The 15,707-nt window shown below is 38.8% G+C and overlaps 1 protein-coding gene across 1 annotated transcript; it reads left to right on the top strand.

The window, feature by feature from the left end:
- Window positions 1-1,491: 1,491 nt before the first annotated feature.
- On the top strand, window positions 1,492-15,219 carry LOC117289683 (DNA replication factor Cdt1-like). The gene is made up of 11 exons (XM_033770916.1): window positions 1,492-1,883; window positions 2,612-2,911; window positions 3,407-3,597; window positions 4,169-4,369; window positions 6,793-6,938; window positions 7,498-7,640; window positions 8,406-8,594; window positions 10,375-10,533; window positions 11,033-11,145; window positions 11,754-11,842; window positions 13,912-15,219. The coding sequence occupies exons 1-11, from the start codon at window positions 1,497-1,499 to the stop codon at window positions 14,085-14,087; spliced, it is 2,094 nt and encodes a 697-aa protein (XP_033626807.1). The 5' UTR covers window positions 1,492-1,496; the 3' UTR covers window positions 14,088-15,219.
- Window positions 15,220-15,707: the final 488 nt, after the last annotated feature.

Raw genomic sequence — 15,707 nt, 5'->3', positions numbered from 1 at the left:
ATAATTACTGTTTTACAATTTAATTAACATTTACTAATAAAACATTTTTATTTAAATTCTTTAACACAATATTTAAGCAGCTGTATAGGGAACAACGTTGTCAAAATACATTTTTATCTAAAAGTTGTACTTTAAACACCCCTATTTTGTAGTATCGACGAATCCAACCAACATGTGACCTGTACACGCGCCAATGTCACACTGTGCCACGAAAACTGAATTTCTTAAATCTCTGAAGTAGTTTGCACCTATTTTTGAACTAACATGGCGGAATTGACGAGCTATTTTGCTCGAAGAAAACGAATCGACAGTACACAGCCGTCGAAAAGACGTAAAGTTCTTCTGAGTGCAACTCAAGAGCAAGGTGAATCTTTATTTTCTGCGTCGTCGTCGTCTGCTGTCGTGGATGAAGAGACACTCAAATTGAAGGTAACGTTACTTACATGACGTACAATACAATCTGACATTGACAATACAATGGCCACACTTTTGCATGCCGATACAGATACACTACAGGAATAGTTTCCGATATCTTCCACTATTGCCACCACTTTTTCATTCGTAAGAAAATAAAGTTGTATGTAATTTACTCAAATTAAGATTAAGATTTTGAAGAACGGCCTATTCCTTTTTTGTAACCAAAACAAAAAAAATGAGGGAAAAGTGGCGGCAGGATCTGGATACGGAAAGTTTGGAAACATTTTCGTCTACCACCACTTTTTCGTTTGTTTTTAAAAGGGATTATGAACAATACGTATCTTATAGCACTTTCTCACAAATTATGAGATATTCCTTTTGGTAAAATTGAGTGAAAAAGTGGTTGCAGGATCCGGAAATCTTTCCAAAATCTGACATGTCTCTGAAAAGAGAAATCCAATCCAACTCCAATCCAATTATAAATTAATCATTAATGCAAATGTCGACATTGTCTTCTGCGTCGTCGTGAGTGAGTTGAGTGCAATTTTGTATCAATCTTCAGATTGCCCTCTGAAGATGCATCTCAATCTCAGTAGGCCTATCTATGTTAAGCTTATTTTATTTTGGTTAAATCTTATTCGGAAAAGTTTCCGTATGGCGCCACCACTGCACTTTTTCACTCGATCTGAAATAATATAGTATCTAATTTACCTCAATGAGATATCCCTTTTTGTAAAAATGAGTGAAAAAGTGGTGGCGCCATAGGATAGGGAAAGTTATCCAATACATGGTAGTCTTTAGACTTTTTTAACTGCATGCAATGTTTCAATAAGTAGACTCCCAAGTCCAAGTATTTTTTTCCTTGGTTTATCATTTAGTGCATTAGATAAATTACTTTTTGAAAACCCATCGATGGCCATGCTTGACAGTCATCCTAGGGCCAAGAAACGTAGGTTGAAACACAAAAGTAATGGAAGACAAAACGTGGATTGCATTGTAAACTTCTCCGGCTACCAATATTACCACAAATAGGATTTTTATCTCAAACCACATTTTTTTTTTTTTTTCAGGAAAAGTTCATGCTCTCCACGCCAACTGCAACAGCCAAATCCAAGAGAATAAGTCGCACAACAAGTGTGAGGCCGTCTAGAAAAGCTAAGGGTCCACTGGACAAACATGTACAGATTGTATCCAAGAGTCCGCCCGCTGTTCGGCTCTCTCCCCCGTCAACTCCAACTAAGCGCCCCCAACGGTCTGGCGACACAGCTCCCAGTCAGAAGAAGAGATGCAGGATTGGAAGCATAGACACGGTGGCAGAGTCCAGTGACCAGACGATCACAGAGACCCCATCGAGCGTCTCTAGAAGGAGAGTTCATGCTGAGAGGAAAGGAGTATCGGCAGCTCGGGGCAGAAAGTCGGTTAAGAAAAGTCTAGAGTCGTCACTGCTGGAGTGCCTCAATACCAAGGTATTTACTGATCCGTTCCACCTGCACTTTTTTCTTCAGGCCCCTTTGTTATCCTGGAGGCACTTGTATTCCTACTGCTTGAGCACCAATCAACCATCCTTAGCTTTTACATCCAAACTTGTGGATCCTGCTGAGTAAACCAACGTAAACGTAAACGTGTAACACTCAGCTATAGTTGAAGGATATTGTCAAGTTGGGTGGAACATTATTCTTTTAGAACATAAGCCATTTACAGGTTAGTCAAAGCTTTGAAAAGTATTATCCATTTTCTTATTCGGTCTTGGGCGAGTCCTCAGTTTAAATCCCGCAGACTACAGTACTTCAAGTGTTGAAGTTACTTAGGGATGACAAATACCAAAAAAAAATTCTGAATGAAATGTCTGGCACAACGATAATCGGTCTTTTGCTGATCTGGAGGTTGCAGTCTAAAAGCTTACCCAGAGCATAATATGAAACACTGAATCTTGACTGCTATTCAAATTGAGTGTTCACTGGTTATTATGATGAGATGATGAAATTTGTTCATTAAGTTAGTTTTCAAACCAGCTGAAGACAATTGGAGCGTACTGATCGATTCGCTGAGTTTTCAACCACCAGTTCTTTTTAAAACCAACACTACTCAATAAAGATTTACACATGATGCTATCACAAACTTTGAGCACCTAAATTATACTCCCACCATGCAAAAGTTCAAATCTTACAAGTCAACTTTAATTCTTTCAAACTAGAGCCCTGGTGATCAATGCGAATCCCAGAAACCGTCAAAGTCAACGATGGCTTCAAACAAATCAACCTCCGAGTTTACCAACGTCCAAGAACTCTCCAGCTCGACCTCGTCTTCACTTGACTCTGGAAAGCTTCAAAGCTTCATTGAGAAGTCTTCTCAATCTGTCTCGTCGTCGACAGTTAACGGAAGTACGTCGACTGCTAGGGTGAGTAGCCGCATCAGAGGAGCAGTCAAAGATGTCCTGCAGATACCCTCGGCATCAGCCGGAAGCAGTCTGAGCAACAATGGTGGTAAAATTCAAGTAAGTTAATTGTTTACTTAGAAGACTGACAGCCGTATAAACATAGAGTTACCCCCCCCCCCCTTGCCTGAAAAGAATAAGAATTAAGCCCTCTGAAAGTTGTATACATTTAGTTATTATAGAATGGCCTCAAAAAAGACCCAAATCATTGTAAATTTGGCATTGCTCTTGTTTTTTTTTTGTGTAAATATCTTTTGAGTAGTGTTGGTTTGGGAAAGAACTAGTAAGTTGACAGCTCAACGTTTCAATCAGTGCTCTGACAGTCTTCAGCAGAAAGGTCAGAGACGATTCAAGAGCACACGATCTGAAGACAATCAGAGCAAACTTTTAAAATTGGAGCAAACTGATAAAAACATTAAGTTGTCAACCACTGGTTCTCTTCAGAACCAACACTACTCAAAAGAGGTTTACACATTGCTACCGCAAACCTCTCCTAGTTATACTTCCACTGAGCAAAGTTTCAAATCCAACTTGTTTTCCTTTTATCCTGAGCAGAAAAAGTTGTCACCAGCACAGATGAGAGAGCAACTGTCAAAGACATGCAAGCTGAGCGATCTTCAAGCTCGACTTAGTAAAGTCAAGCAGTTTGTAGATCAGTCCAAAATCCAGCAGAAAGCTACAAAGGATTCCACCAGTCTCGCAAAAAGCAGCAGCAAGAAGGCAAAAGAAGCCAGCAGTGAGAAAATGTAAGAGAAACAATAAAATATCAAGTATTGACCCGTTGCACGCGCGTCACACACGGCGACTGATGCCACGCTCACCATGTTGGTGGTCAATAGGCATAGGTGTAAACGTCGCGTCACCTAAAAATGCGCACTTCACTGAATAACACATGTTAAGATTGACCACCAAAATGGCGCATCCAAGATTATTCTGACGATGACGTCAGGTGAAATGGGTCAATAAATTACAAGAATAACTTTTTACAGAAAAATTTACTGTCCCCGTCTAGCTCCCCTTTCCACTGGGTTCTGGTTGCATCTTTAAAAAAGAGTCAAGGATTTTACTGCTAACCCCCTACTCCAGAGCAATGGTAGCTTTCCCTTGTATTTCCAATTTGCCGGGGTAGATCTAAGTGAACGGGCTGGCTGTCATTCCCCAAGGTTGCTCCCAGGAGTAGCTTAATACCCACCTTATTTCTTAAAGAAATCTTTTTTTGAAACTTGCCTTTTGAGTGTATGATGTCCCAAACATTAACAATTTCCTTTAAATGCGGGGATGAGCTTAACAGAGAATTTCTTTTTATTTTGGACAAAGGGATGAGACATTCATGCCGGCGTACCAGAAGTACAGTTCCCTGATCAAGTCTTCACCAGATACCCTGACCTTACCCTTCAAGTATAGGATTCTGGAGGAGATGTTTCGCAGCATGGACACTGTGGTCAGTATGCTCCACAACCGCTCCGAGACTTGTTCCTTCCCTAAACTCAAACAAGCTGTTCAAGAAATGTGCCGCAGGTTAGTTAATACTTTGATGACCAATTTCCCTTGTATAGCAGAGAGAAATTGGAACACATATTGTGCCGTATTCATAAAAAATAGCATTTGCTTTTTCTTTGCTTTTGCGATATCTTTATACAGATGTATGTATAAAGAGTTAAGCAAAAGTCTAGAAAAAGCAATTGCTATTTTTTATGAATACGACCCAGTGTATCAGTTACTACTAAAAAGAAAGAAACAAAATCCAGATCTTTAGTCATTTTTCACAAACACAACGACCTTTTCACAGGTTGATTTTATTGTATCATGTATCTACATTCATGATTAAAGGCAGTGGACACTAGTGGTAATTTTCAAAGACTAGCCTTAACAGTTGTTCTCAACATATGCATAAAATAAGAAACCTGTGAAAATTTAAGCTCAATCGGTCGTCGAACTAGCGAGATAATAATGAAAGAAAAAACATGATGCATGATTTCACTTGAGGTCTGGAAATCAAATTCGTTGAATATTACTCCTTTCTCGAAAACTATGTCACTTCAGAGGGAGCCATTTCTCACAATGATTTATACCATCAACGTCTCCCCATTACTCGTTACCAAGTGAGGTTTTATGCTGATAATTATTTTGAGTAATTACCAAAAGTGTCCACTGCCTTTAAAACAATTAAACCATCCCCGACACGAAAGGTTTACTTTGCCTGTAACAAAATAAATCAAACGAAATTCAAAAAAATAATTTGGGCTCCTTTATTTCTAAACGTTCAAAGTATATTGTCCAAACACCCAAAGGGTACATCAGAGCTGCCAACTCTTCCGGATTTTGCGGAAGACTCCCGTATTTGACGGCAATCTTCCGTCATCCCGCAAGCAGTCAAAATCTCCCGGATCCCCAACCTGTTAATGAAAAAATAATAAAATTGACGAATTTCCTAGCCCTCCGCCGTGGCCCGTGTGTGTATAACGTTTGCACGCGTGCATATTTAATTGCATAGATGCGCAGAAAAAGTTGTTCTAACCGTAGTTTCGTCTTCTGCGCATCCATACATGTGCACGCACTGATCAACCTCGCCACCATGGGTAGCGCGCTATATCGATACCTCTCGTCACTAACCCCTGGAATAGATGATTGCACTTACAGTGGCGTATACTCGTGTGGGATCGTTACGACGCACTGCCCACGATCGAGCAAATGACGCTGCTACATCGTACACCACTGGGAACGTGGTTGGGAATGTAAAGCAAAATGGCGACGCCCAGCAGAGCAACTGGTAAGTCGGTGAAGAAAATATGCTCAAAACTACAAAGAAGACTACCACAAAGAATGGCCTTGTATAAAGAAATCATCAAAGGATGAAAACCATGCCTTTTGCACTACGTGCAATTCAGAGGTATCTGTGAAATACGGCGGACGAAACGACATATTGAGACACATAGATTCCGACAAACATTGCAGTAGTGCAACAGCACGATCCAACACGCTAGGCATTGCAGATTTTTTTAGAAAATCGGGCTCTGATGACAGCAGTATAATAAAGGCAGAAACTTTATTCACAGGGTTTATAATTGAACATAACTTAAATGTTGCATCTTCTGACCATGCTGGTCCTCTTTTTAGACGAATGTTACCCGACAGTGCTTCAAAACTAGAAACATGTGCAAAACATTTAAAACATAAACAGCAATATTCTTTAGTAATATTTCAAATGTATATGTCTGTACATGAATATTGGTTTTTATGTCCGCAAAAATCGTCGTGACGCGTGCTGAGATTGAGTCTTTCTGACTTAAAAATAAAATCTTCCTGATTTTCAAAAACCAATGTTGGCAGCTCTGGGTACATACTTGTTTCCTCAATTCTGCTTTATTAAGCCCCTTTTACACGAGAGTAATTTAGCAAGGGTCCCTTGCTAAATTTTAGCGTGGTTGTAGCGTGAGTGTCCAGGGTCCCTTGTAAAATCTTGTCCAACATTGCTACATTTTGTCGGAGGTCCAGACCTACGACAACATTTTAACTAGCGGAAGTTTTTACCAAGGACGTGCGCCACATCATCGTGGGAAGGGAACCCTTGTTTGTTGAGCGACGATCTGGGTAAAGTTGCCCATACAGCGCATGCTATTGTTGGTGCTATCTTGCCCCATTAAGGTGATCAGGATTACCAACTTGCGGTTCACTCTCATGGAGCACACGGTTGTTAGTTTTTTTAACTTTGCAGTGTGAAACCTCACAAAACAAGTCACACATGGTGATAACAAATAAACAATCCATGCTCGTAAATTTTGTAGCAAGGGACCCTGGCTACTTTGTTGACGTGTGAAAAGGGGTTACTTGTTCGCTTGGGTTTAAACCATCAGCTCTCCAAGTAACTTTTGAGTTGCATAATTTTTTTGAGTTTAATAACTAATATTCGAGTCTGTGTTTCTTGATATTCTATGTCCCAGGACATTTGAGTTGCGAAACGTTGGTCAGATCAAGACAGTTTACCCCACCGCCTACTTCATGAAGCGAGAATCAAAAGGTCCCAAAGACAAAACGATGGAGTTGATCATTGAGACAAATACTGGATCAGGGGTCCAGACGCCTGCTGGTATGTATGGAACTGAGTTTATCTTATCAACAAGTGTAACATTTGAACAATTACTTATTTAACAAAATTAAGTATTGTTTTTATATAAAAAAAGGGGGGGGGGCTTTATTTTGAAAACAACCCAAGGGAGTAACATTACTGGGGAGCTGAAGGTAGGAATTGATATTCCTCTGACAACAATCTAGAAGGTGGAGGGAAACACGTACCAAGCAAGAAAATCTAAGTCTCGGCTAATCAATCAAGAACGAGCTGAAAGTTTGGTTATTCTGAAACAAAGTACGTAGAATGTTTTCAACTTGTTGTTAATCAAGTATTTGTTAACACATCGGACGCAATTCACACGTATCGATACTTGAGAACCTTGATATTCTTTTGGAAGACCTACTTGCCCTTAAGAGAAACAAAGTATCAGTCCTGGCATTATACCGTCATAGCATCTATCATCGGTGATCTTTTGAATTAAATATCCCTGTCTGGCATTATACCGTCATAGCATCTATCATCGGTGATCTTTTGAATTAAATATCCCTGTCTGGAATATGTATTGCTTTACCGACAGGTCCAGACAGCAGTGAGCCATCAGCACCAACCAAGAACAGCTCTACATGTAAACTTATGAGCAGGTTTACCCCCTCTATGTTGATCGCTAGACGCACTATATTTCATAATAATCTACTGGACATAGTCAAGGAGCATCACTGTGTAAGTCTGTTTTCCTTGAAGATTCAAATTTAACTGTCCGAAGTTTAGTTTTCCTCAATGCTAACAATATATAATTGAGAGCTGGAAAAGAATTAGTAGTTTTGGGTTTAACAAAGAAAACTTGACTGGAGTGGGGCGTGAACCAACAACATCCAAAGTCCGGACTAACATACCGGCATTATACAAAGTGAGCTATCCAGCCCTAGGTTGGCAGCCTTCCTATAAGTCACTTTCTTTGTTCAGGGGTGCCAGTCAGAAGCCATGTAACTGTTAGCTGCCTAGAGGCCAGGGATCACAACCAAGTTTACGATACAACCGAGGAAGCGGCAGCCAGGGGATCACCTTAAAGGAACACGTTGCCTTGGACCGGTCGAGTTGGTCTTTGAAAAGCGTTTGTAACCATTAGTTATTAAATGCAAATGGGTAGAAAGATGTTGTAAAAGTAGAATACAATGATCCACACAATTATGCCTCGAAATTGCACGTTTTTCTTTTTACCTTGGCGACCAACACGGTCGGCCAATTTCGGGAGTCAATTCTTTACTCCAATACATGGCCGACCGTGTTGGTTCGCAAAGTAAATGGAAAACCACGCAATTTGGAGGCAAATTTGTGTGGATCAATGTATTCTACTTTTGGAACATCTTTCCAACTATGCATTGTATAACAAAGGGTTGCAAACGCTTTTTATAGACCAACTCGTCCAATCCAAGGCAACATGTTCCTTTAAGAATTACATAATGTTCTCTCTTTTACTACTTTCAGGAATTTCTGTCAAACTTGGACCGACCCCTCAGCGTTCCAAACGACAAGCTGACCCGATGGCATCCCAAGTTCCCTCTTGATCAGATTGCTGAGGTAGAGTCTGCTGATTTACCTCAACCCCCTGCAGTCAAGACGTACAACACAGCTAAAGATGTCCTTGACAAAGCTAGGGTCGTCATTAACCCAAGAGTAAGTCGTGACAGTGCAATTCAAATCAATGACCTTTGCAATTGTAGAGCAGTGTCTTTTACCAACAAGACCACTGAGATGGCCCATTTAGTCTAGTAGCTAGAGGTTTGAATCCCATCCGAGTATTATGTCTGTAATTTTGTTTTCACAGAGCTCAGGAAGGTATCCAGTATACATGGTATACAGTGCTAACACACATCAGTATATTGGTAAACCAAAATTGATATTCTTTATCCCAGACGCAAATTTCCATCAATACTTGTGCTATTATAAGTTGTCACACAAGCGCGAGTGGATAAAGAAAATAATAGCGCATCTGTGTCCCATATCCAACGAGGCCGAAGGCTGAGTTGGATATGGGACGCAGGTGCGCTATATTTTCCGTATTTCCACGAGCGTGCGTGTGATAACGTATATATCTTTAAGCAAACTTGGCGCGTGACATAGAACACACAATACGCATGGTAGTGATATTAGCCGTGCAATATAGGTTTTTATCACCACTCCATTCTGCCAATCTGATTGGAGGATTAGCGCGTACTTGAAGATTATTTGTATTATTAAATGTGTCATTAATTGACCCTTCAACACACTGACACTGCAGACTTACACAAAGTATCGGTGCAAATCCCACTGGGGGCACGCTATGTCGATTGGTTTTTCAGTGTCTACTAAGCTTGGGCGATATCACGATATTATCGAATATCGCGATATTAATTTGGAAACGATTTCGATATCGGATGGATTTTGTTTTAATTTGGCTTTAATCGATATATCGCGATATCGATTAAAGCCATTGGACCCTTTCGGTTCAGAAAAAAAAAAAAAAAGTTCACAAATTTACAAATAACTTACAGGGTTTACAGAAGGCAATGGTGAAAGACTTCTCTTGAAATATTATTCCATGAAATGCTTTACTTTTTGAGAAAACAGCAAAACAATATAAATTCTCGTTAACGGGAATTACGGATTTATTTTAAACACATGTCATGACACGGCGAAACGCGTGGAAACAAGGGTGGGTTTTTCCGTTGTTTTCTCCCGACTCCGATGACCGATTGAGATTAAATTTTCACAGGTTTGTTATTTGATATAGAAGTTGTGGTACACAAAGTGTGGGCCTTGGACAACACTGTTTACCGAAATGGCTTTAAATATCGCGATGTATTTGCTAGCTGAGACATCTTGCACCCCATAGGTTTGGAGTAAAACCAGAAGAATAGGTCATTAGAACACCTCTCTTATGCTATGACTGTCTCTTCTACAATTTTCACTTGGAGTTAGAAGACTGATGATATCAAATTTAATTAATCGCGAATATCGCGATATATTGGCGGCGATATATCGTGAATAAAATAAATCGATATCGCCCAAGCTTAGTGTCTACTTGACTGCATAGGTTTTAATTCTCTGGTGTTTTCTTCCAACATCTAAAACTGAAATTTCTTTATCATCTTCTCTTTTTGTTTGGATCTATTTACGTAGATCGTAGAGTATGTATCCAGATCCAAAAGGCATTAGACATAACGGTCTTTTTATGCGGCTCTGAGCGTGCGTGCACATGGTCAGCATTGTACACGTATGTCTAAGCACGCACATTCCTTCAGAGAACTGTGAAAATAACCCGACCAAATGTCTTCCATTTAGTGGCAATTAATCTACCGGAGGTGAATGTTTTTCCATTTGGTCCAAAGGTCTCTGTGGCTGGTCCCTCCATTGAAGTACAGAATTTTAGTGCTTTTTTTTTGTTTTCAATTTATCTTATTTTTAATTTCCACAGGTAGCTAAAGCGCTGGAAGTCGTCGCCAAAAACTCTGCATTATTAAAAGCAGAGAAAGAGAAGCCCAAAGTGGAAGAGAAGAGTAGTTCCAAGCAACCAGTCAAGAATGAAACCAAGACGTCGGCAGTTAGCGGTGTTAACCAATCATTACTAGATAGAGTAAGTCATCAGTCTATGCACTGCAAGGTTTTAAACAGCCAACATAGACTTAAGCCTGGTTCATTCTTCCTGCAACTCGCTACTTCTTTTTACGTCTCAACTTTGCAATGAATAATTCACATCAGTTGAAATGTGCTCAACTTCCGCAAAACATTCCCATTGAAAACAGCGTCATGACGTCAAAACTTGTATCGCATTCTCAGGAACAAGAACATGGCTTCAGTCACCACTCTTTAATTCCAATTTATAAAAACATCTCTATTTTAAAAACATCGGTCTTTTTTTACTCAATTTCTTCAGGCCATGTTTAAATACTCCCCGCTGTGTTTATATCGCATGTTTAATAATGGCCACTTGATCTCTTGACCAATCAGAATGGATAAACTGTCCCTAGTATTGATGCATATATTTCATTGTAGCGTGGCAATAACTGTTTGGTAAACCTGCAAGTTTACATTAGCATTTAACCTTCCGGACTGAAATTTATTTTATATTGTAGATTCGAGCCAAAGAAGCCATGAACTTGACCGCTATGATGACCCGTAACCCAGCTGACCAAGAAAGAATCTCCATGCTGGAACGGCTTCCTGAGTTATGTCGCATTCTCAGAGTGTATCCTTTTCTGCCTTTGTCGCACACTAAGACCTAGTTTCATAAAGCCGTTTGTCAGAAAACACTGATTGAAACAAATTTCGTTGCTATGTTTTGATGCCTGAGCAAGGCTTTAGCCTGAATCTGTTTTCAGATTTAATTGTTAAGGTGAAAAAATACTTCTTTCCCTAAAATTACGTTACTTCAAAGGGGGCCGTTTCTTTCAACAGCTCTCCATGGCCCAATTTCAGAGCTCTGCTTAACATAAGCAACGAATCTGCGCTTGCGGAAGCAGGGAATTCTGTGCTCACATCAAGCGTATTTCACAGGTTAGTTGGGAATTCGGGCTTGTGCACGTTGGTACTCCACGTTACAACGTTTACACTGCTTACACAGAATGTCAGCGGAGAATGGTGATAGTAAGCGCATAATTTGGCAGTAAGCAGATCCATGAAATTGGGCCAACTGCTCTCTACCAAGTAAGTTCTTTCTTCTAGTCAGCTTGTGGAGTAATTAAGAAAAAAATATACACTCCATTGGCCATGTGACTTTAAAGAAACTTTTTTTATTTTTTTATCATCAGTACTGATGAGTGTTGTTTGTTTTTTTCCTTGACGTAATAAAATCAGATATTTTATTGCTGAGAAGAAGGCAGCCATACCAGTGGAGTCTGCTGTACTGAAACTAACAGAGAGCTATCAATCAGCATTATCAAAAGGTAAATGAAAATAATAATAGTGGCTAGTTATGAAGCGCTCATATTCGTTACTCAGTGAGACTCAAGGTGCTATAACAGTCAGTATTTTCCTGCAAGGTATTGTGGTGCTACGCTTTTGACAAATTCAAGTATTCGACCATTCCCTTACTTAGCACCATGTTAAAGTTTGCAAAGTGCTGTCGCACAATATGCTGCCAATCAAACCAGGAACACCAGGGCGAACCCCTTCTCTTTTTGGCGAGCTGCTTTAGCAGTATGCGAGCCTATGTAATACCGATTTTGTCTGTCCGTCTGTCCGGCCGTCCGCACTCTGGAAATGTTTAAGTTTTTGGTTTAAGTTTCAGTCTTTGAGTTGAGTTGATTTTGGTATGTACAAGCCCAAGTGAGATTATTATATATACTTGTCAGTCATTTTTTGTAGTTTTTAGCTATGTTTTCCAATAATGTTGAAGTTTTTGGAATAAAAAAAATGTTAAAGTTTTTGGAATACAAAAAATGTTAAAGTTTTTTGTTCAGGCTCAAGTCAAACATTGACATCTGGATTTTAAAGAAACAAACTCAAACTTAAATCTTAAAGTTTTGAAATAATTTGTTTAAACAAAAATCAATCTCTCTGTCACTGGTTCCAGTTGAATGAGCTGAAACAATGCAAAAACATAAAATGATCATAACTCCTGATTGCAACGATGTACTGACTTGAAACTTAAGTCAAACATTGCTTCTGTCGTATAGATACATATGAAAAGATAAAATTCAAAGAATACATCAATGGTTCCAGTTGAATGAGCTGAAACAATGAAAACCTTAAATGGTCATAACTTCTTTTTGCAACAATGTACTGACTTGAAACTTAATACATTGCGTCTGTCGTATAGATACATATGAAAAGATAAAATTCAAAGAGTGCATCAATGGTTCCAGTTGAATGAGCTGAAACAATGAAAACCTTAAATGATCAAAACTCCTTATTGCACCGATGTTCTGACTTGAAACTTCAATCAAATATACTTCTTGCATGAAGCTTCACACAAAAATATAAAACTTATAAAGAGTTTATCACTGGTTCAAGTTGAATGAGCTAAAACAATGAAAACCTTAAAGGAACCTGTTGCCTTGGGCCGGTCGAGGTGGTCTTTGAAAAGGGCTTGTAACTGTTCACTATAAAATGCATATGGTTGGAAAGATGTTTTAAAAGTAAACTACAATGATCCACACAAATATGCCTCAAAATTGCACGATTTTCCTTTTACCTTGTCGACTAACACGGTTGGCCATTTTTTTTTCCCATAAATGGCCGACCGTGTTAGTTCGCAAAGCAAAAGGAAAACCAAACAATTTCGAGGCAAATTCGTGTGGATCATTGACTCTACTTTTAAAACATCTTTCCAACCATATATTCATTTTATAACAAATGGTTACAAATGCTTTTTATACCGCCAACTCACCCGATCCAAGGCAACGTGTCCCTTTAAATGGTCATCACTCTTTATTGCAATGATGTACAGATTTAAAACTTCAATCAAATATTGCTGCTTACATGTAGATAATATGGAAAGATGAGAACCTTAAATGGTCTTAACTTCATACTTGTCAATGTCTCCACCCCTGTGACCATCAGTTGATCAAATGATTGGTTTTTCTGTCAGTCATTGGTTCTATCTGGCGATCGGCAGCTCGCCATGGCAGCTTTGCTGTCTAGTTTATTAGTGTGCTGGGATATTTTTACGTGCATTGCACAACACATGGGACTTGCAGCTTTAGAACGCAGCATCGGAAGAACCCATCCCCCCCCCCCAAATAAAAAGTGTCTTGACCGCGAGTCCATTGTTGGTGTTGTTTAAAGCCATTGGACACTTTCTGAACAGAACAACAATTAAAAGTTCACAGATTTACAAATAGCTTACAGGGTTTACAGAAGGTAATGGTGAAAGACTTCCCTTGAAATATTATTCCATGGAATGCTTTACTTTTTGATAAAACATTAAAACATTTATTAATTCTCGATATCGAGAATAACTGTAATAACTTTAAGTAAAACTGTTTTTTTTTTGTTCATGAATTACACACAGCTCAATGTGAGAAGCATGTATCTTTGATGGTGGAGACTCTTCCAGAGTGGGTCACCATGGTGAAGGTACGCAAAGATCAATACCTCAAGATCAACAAAACCAAAGACATGGTGCAGGTCAACGAGAGACTACGCCAACTACTCAGGGAAAGTAAATACGACAAAGGTCAGAGTTGAAGATAGACGATGGACGATCTTTAAAGAGTGAATTTGGGGTTTTTTTTGGTAGCAGCAGACTTGGGCGTAATCAAATTGGTGTCAGTAATGTGCGCTTGCTAAGAACTACATAAACAATAGAAATTTACCTGGTAAGTCTGCTGCCACCTAGAGTTCTAAACAGTTTAATTTAAGGTCTCTAATTTTGCCATCAGTTGATTGGCAAACTTTGCGAAGCCATTTGTTCAAAAACAAAGCCACGCTTTGAAGGGTTTTTTTTGTGTGGAAGAAACTCAATTTTGAAAAGCGCTTTTAATTGGACAGTTTTTTTTGGATGCCGGTTGGTATTGAACTTACCATGTGAATCTATCATTCTTAGAAAATTGAAATGTCAGGAATTTGATTTCTTAGGATTATCTCAAAATATCTCAAGAGTAAATTTAGTTAACATAAATAGATTTGAACAATTGCAATAACAAATAAAATACATCTAGGGAACACTGCCACCTCCTGTTTTAACCATTACTTCCGAGGTACTGACCTGACCGCACATAATGTTGGAGGTAGAGTGGAGTTGTCTTTTAAGCCCCCTTCGAAATGACGCTCTTTTTGCTGTCTTTACCTAAAGTGCACATTTTAAATTAAGTGACACAGCTGAACTTGAAGCCGATAAAAGTGGTTTTGAAAAGAGCCTTAATGTTTAAATGCAAGTTTAAATAGATGAATGTAATTTTCAGAAATGCCAAACTTTAACTTAAACAATAATAATTAATAACAAAATAATTGTATGCTGTTTGTCCATCTATTTGTCATAAACTTTTCTACTAAGACTTTTTATAATGTTCTGTGTTTTTAAAATTTAACATTTTAAGAAAGTTTTTAGAAAAGTAAACATGGAGTCTTAGGAAATGACCCACACTTTCAAATAGCAACTAAAGCAGGAAACAAAATGCTTAACGATTTACTGCTTAGCAAAAATGTGCAAGAAACCAGTTGTAAATAGTACCAGGTACGTAAGACTAAACATCATATTTTGGCTAGTAACCTTTTTTAAGTCAACAGGTACTCGGGTCTCAATGTGTCGATATTCAAGCGTTATGTTTACTCGCATGTTTTGACGACATATTGCAGTCTGGTGCGGTGTTGTTCACTTCAGAGAGCTATAGTGGTGGAATGTTTGTCTGACACACAGGGGCCCATTTCATAAAGCTGGTAAGCACAAAAATTTGCTCAGCATGAAACTTCTTCCTTGATAAAAACAGGATTACCAACCAAACTTTCGTGTGATTTTCAGGATAAGCAAACAACAGCTGAATACCTGTAACAAGCAATATGCAACACATGGAAATTTGGTTGGTAGTCCTATTTTTATCAAGGAATAAACTTCATGTTCAGCAAATTTCTTTGCTTACCGGCTTTTAAAATTGGGCAAAGGTCATTTTAGGAAAGTGATACATATCATCAATTTAGAGTGGTGTTGTTATTGTTGTCTGATATTGGGTTCTTTGCACAGTCCTTCCATGTTAACTTTGTCATGAACAATACAATATTAATGTTTTACTTAACTCATTAAAGGTGCTATAATGTTGAAATTTCTCCCCCAAAAAAGTTTGTGCTGTTTTCACCTTTGACCTTCTTTAG

The sequence above is a fragment of the Asterias rubens genome, chromosome 4 (assembly GCF_902459465.1).
Source record: "Asterias rubens chromosome 4, eAstRub1.3, whole genome shotgun sequence".
In the NCBI taxonomy this organism is placed as follows: Eukaryota; Metazoa; Echinodermata; class Asteroidea; order Forcipulatida; family Asteriidae; genus Asterias; species Asterias rubens.
Note: the sequence above shows the minus strand (reverse complement) of the source record. Positions and strands in the feature narration are given on the sequence as shown.

What these genes read in the sequence shown, in the direction of transcription:
- LOC117289683 (XM_033770916.1), top strand. Translation starts at nt 1,497, where the DNA reads ATGCTCTCCACGCCAACTGCAACAGCCAAATCCAAGAGAATAAGTCGC. An exon ending in ACAATGGTGGTAAAATTCAA is followed by an intron (nt 2,912 to 3,406) that starts GTAAGTTAATTG and finishes TATCCTGAGCAG; the next exon opens with AAAAAGTTGTCACCAGCACA. An exon ending in AGGGGTCCAGACGCCTGCTG is followed by an intron (nt 6,939 to 7,497) that starts GTATGTATGGAA and finishes CTTTACCGACAG; the next exon opens with GTCCAGACAGCAGTGAGCCA.